The sequence below is a fragment of the Aplysia californica genome, unplaced genomic scaffold (assembly GCF_000002075.1).
Source record: "Aplysia californica isolate F4 #8 unplaced genomic scaffold, AplCal3.0 scaffold00380, whole genome shotgun sequence".
In the NCBI taxonomy this organism is placed as follows: Eukaryota; Metazoa; Mollusca; class Gastropoda; order Aplysiida; family Aplysiidae; genus Aplysia; species Aplysia californica.
The window spans coordinates 440,298-443,492 of NW_004797650.1; the positions used below are offsets into that span (position 1 = coordinate 440,298).

The 3,195-nt window shown below is 40.3% G+C and overlaps 1 protein-coding gene across 1 annotated transcript in view; it reads right to left on the minus strand.

Annotated features, from left to right (window-relative positions):
• Positions 1-270: 270 nt before the first annotated feature.
• LOC101862815 overlaps positions 271-3,195 on the minus strand; it is a gene marked incomplete in the record, with an annotated part of 18,339 nt that continues 15,414 nt past the window's right edge. The window contains 1 exon segment of the mRNA XM_005103584.3: positions 271-843. Within this exon segment, the coding sequence (XP_005103641.2) occupies positions 743-843 (101 nt within the window).

The window sequence follows — 3,195 nt, forward strand, 5'->3', positions numbered from 1 at the left end:
AGTTTACCTCTGAAACCAGCCTATACCTGCCTCCTTCAATCATAAATATCTCGACTTCTGTTCAAGATAGACGGGTCTTTTTTTATATCAAAAGCAAGGCAAATAAACAAGCTTCAAGATAATATCCATAGCTCCATATGCCCAAAAATTGATCAGCGCCTGATTCCACCGTGTCGTGTCGTGAAACATAATATGTCTGTTCAGCAGCATACCTAGGCAATGTTGTGGCACATCTTGAACAATGATACAACAATTAGAAATATGAATATGTATATTTCATAGCACGTATATTATTTATTGACTGTCTTTTAAATTTTAAATGAAAGAAGCAAAATTGAAACATCTGTGCAAACAATAGAGTTGTTTCTTTTCTTAAGTACAAAGAACCATCGCGTCTTTGAACGCTGTCGAATAGCCAGAACGCATGAACTGAGCGAGTTAAGGTAATATATAGTAGGCTCTTTAAAGAATTGGGTTTCACGCTTTTTCAGCTCGTCACAGGAATTAGGGAACAAGACAAAGACGCAAAGAGTCGAAACGTAATTAATGATACCGAACTTTTTAAAACGAAACTTTCGTCTTGTATTAACTTCATGAAAATATTCACTTCTTGGTTGTTTTTATCTGTTGGGGGAAAATCTGATCAATCAAAAATGTTCCAGTCTCAAGAAATACTTCTTTGGGCTGTCCACTTGATAACAGATCCGATTCAAAAGGTTGAAGTTGAAGTGTCATCAACACCTCACATGACGGCACATCTGCCTTTTTTCCGTCTCCCACTTGATCTGCTCCCAGCAGATTTTCTCTCGACTGGGTTTGAGACTGTGGACTGTAACTGTTCATCTGAAAGTTATAGAAAACATGAAAAATATGGTGAAATGGCAAAATGGAATGCTTTTAACGCTCCTATCAGCTCTATTAGATTATTTAAAAAGTGGACCCTGCGAGATTAACGCCCATCTTTGAAAGGACCCAGCAAAATAGGAAATGCATATAAAGTGCCTTTCCCAAGGACACAACGTCGGACCGAGCTGAGGCTCGAAGCCCCGAACTCGCAATCTCTTAATACGGGTTCGGTAGCCTAACCACTGGGCTACCGAAAACACTATTGTACAAAAATGATTAATTAGACTACAATCTCATCGGGTATCAGGGGTGAAAGCTGACTTGTTTGAAAGGATAATCAGATTGAGACAGACAAAGGGAGGAATTAAGCCTCACCCGCAAAACTGTCCCACAAAAGGAACATAACAAAGCTTTTTATTCGAGGCGGCATCACTGAGTTGTGAATGAAAACAAATCATCCTGAATTCACATTATTGTACGTTCATCCGCCAAATAAATCGAGAAAACATTTCCCTAAATAATGTTATTCCACTTTGGGCAAAACGTAATTAGAATGTTCTAACACACGGTGGGAATAGTTGTCTCAAGATTTTTCAATAGTAAAATTAACTAAACACGTGAATACACAGAAAGAAAGCAAAGAAGCAGAGATGACAATGCTCAAAATTATGTATTTTTACAATTCAGTTTTATATTTCATTGTCTTTGTCTAGGCTAGCTTTCATTGGCCAAGAGATCATTATCACGACCTGATTTTAAGGCGGTAAAAAGTACAGCTGGAGTCTGCTCGATTAATCGAAGGCTTGCGAGAAGTGGACGGCTTGCGCCAGAATCTTGCGAACAGGCTTGTGCTTTGTTTTGTCTGCCGCTCGCAAACGGGGGGAACTTCCGTGAGTTGTGACGCGTGGACAGTCCTGCTGTACTGTGTCGTGAAGTCGCCAACTCTCGTGGCTGTGGGCTCAGTACATATTACAGAAGATTTTGGTTATTTGCGTTAAGAGGCTTGCACCAAAAAGTGCAAGATAGTTGTTTTTTTTGGGGGGGGGGGGGGGTGGGTTGTTGTTTTTTGTTCATAGTCAGGTTGTAAAAAAGAGAAAGCCCTATTCAATGCACTTAAAAATAAATTAATAGTGGATCGGCTATTCTTACGATGCAAAGGCAGGGGTTTTTTTGTTAATGGGCACAGGCCAAGTGTTTCGTTGTCGCACACAAAAGACCTCAGTTCGATTCCCGTATGGGGAGAAATATTTTACTGAATACCTCCGTCTTTCTGCTGGGGCTTTGTTCCCTCTCAGCCCAGGTTTATCCTGACATTGGGTTGACGTAGGCCTAGCTCGTCCCCTGGATGTTTCAGTATTATGTGACTGGGAGTGTTAAACATCTACAAAATAGGCTACATACATACGATTCCAAAGCCAACAACAACAAGCCCTAAAGTTTTCCATTCTAAGGTAATCTAAGTCTACTTATTACTACAATACCACGCTTCCTCTCACTTCATCCACTCCCTAGCTGATCAAGGGCGGGAAGTTCAAAATAGTTTCGGCTGTCCACGTCCTGCACAAAACAAGCACAGCCTCTCACTTCCTCCAGAGAGAGAGAGAGAGAGAGACCTGCTCGCGGCTGGCAAGTCTCAAGTCCCGGTCGCAGCACAGCAAGCCACGCGCGCCCCATAACTTGCTTTGCTTCCCATGACTTGCTTTTTAGGCATATTTTACTAATGCAATTGACTACTTATATAAACAGCGCTTGTGACTACTCAGGAGAGTGGCCCGAAAGGTGTGAACAGGGTATTTTTTATGCAATGACAGAAACAGTTTTGAGTGTTGTGCACTCGGCTCAAGTATACACTATTTAAATTTCAAGTTTAAGGCTTACGTGTATTTGACGGTGACGGTGTTCCCAAATAACGGAAGGAAATCAATGATTATTGAATTAAACAAGAAATACAAAGAAACGAGCTATAACGTTTATTTAGTATGTTATGTATGGACACAGTATAGCATAGCTGGTTGGAGTACACCACTGGCAGGTCTTGCTTTTCTTCTCTTATATTTCTGTTTGTCTGTCCTGCTTTTTCCAGAACATTAAAATAATAACCGTTAACGTGTCAATGCTCGTCTCGACTCAGAAAAACGAACGAAAACAGAGGCCCCGTTCTAAGTACACGCAACAACGTTCACTTAAAACACCTTATGTGCATCTATCAACATTGTCTGTCTGTATGTCTGTATGTCTGTATGTATGAATGTATGTATGTATGTATGTATGTATGTATGTATGTATGTATGTATGTATGTATGTATGTATGTATGTATGTATGTATGTATGTATGTATGTATGTATGCT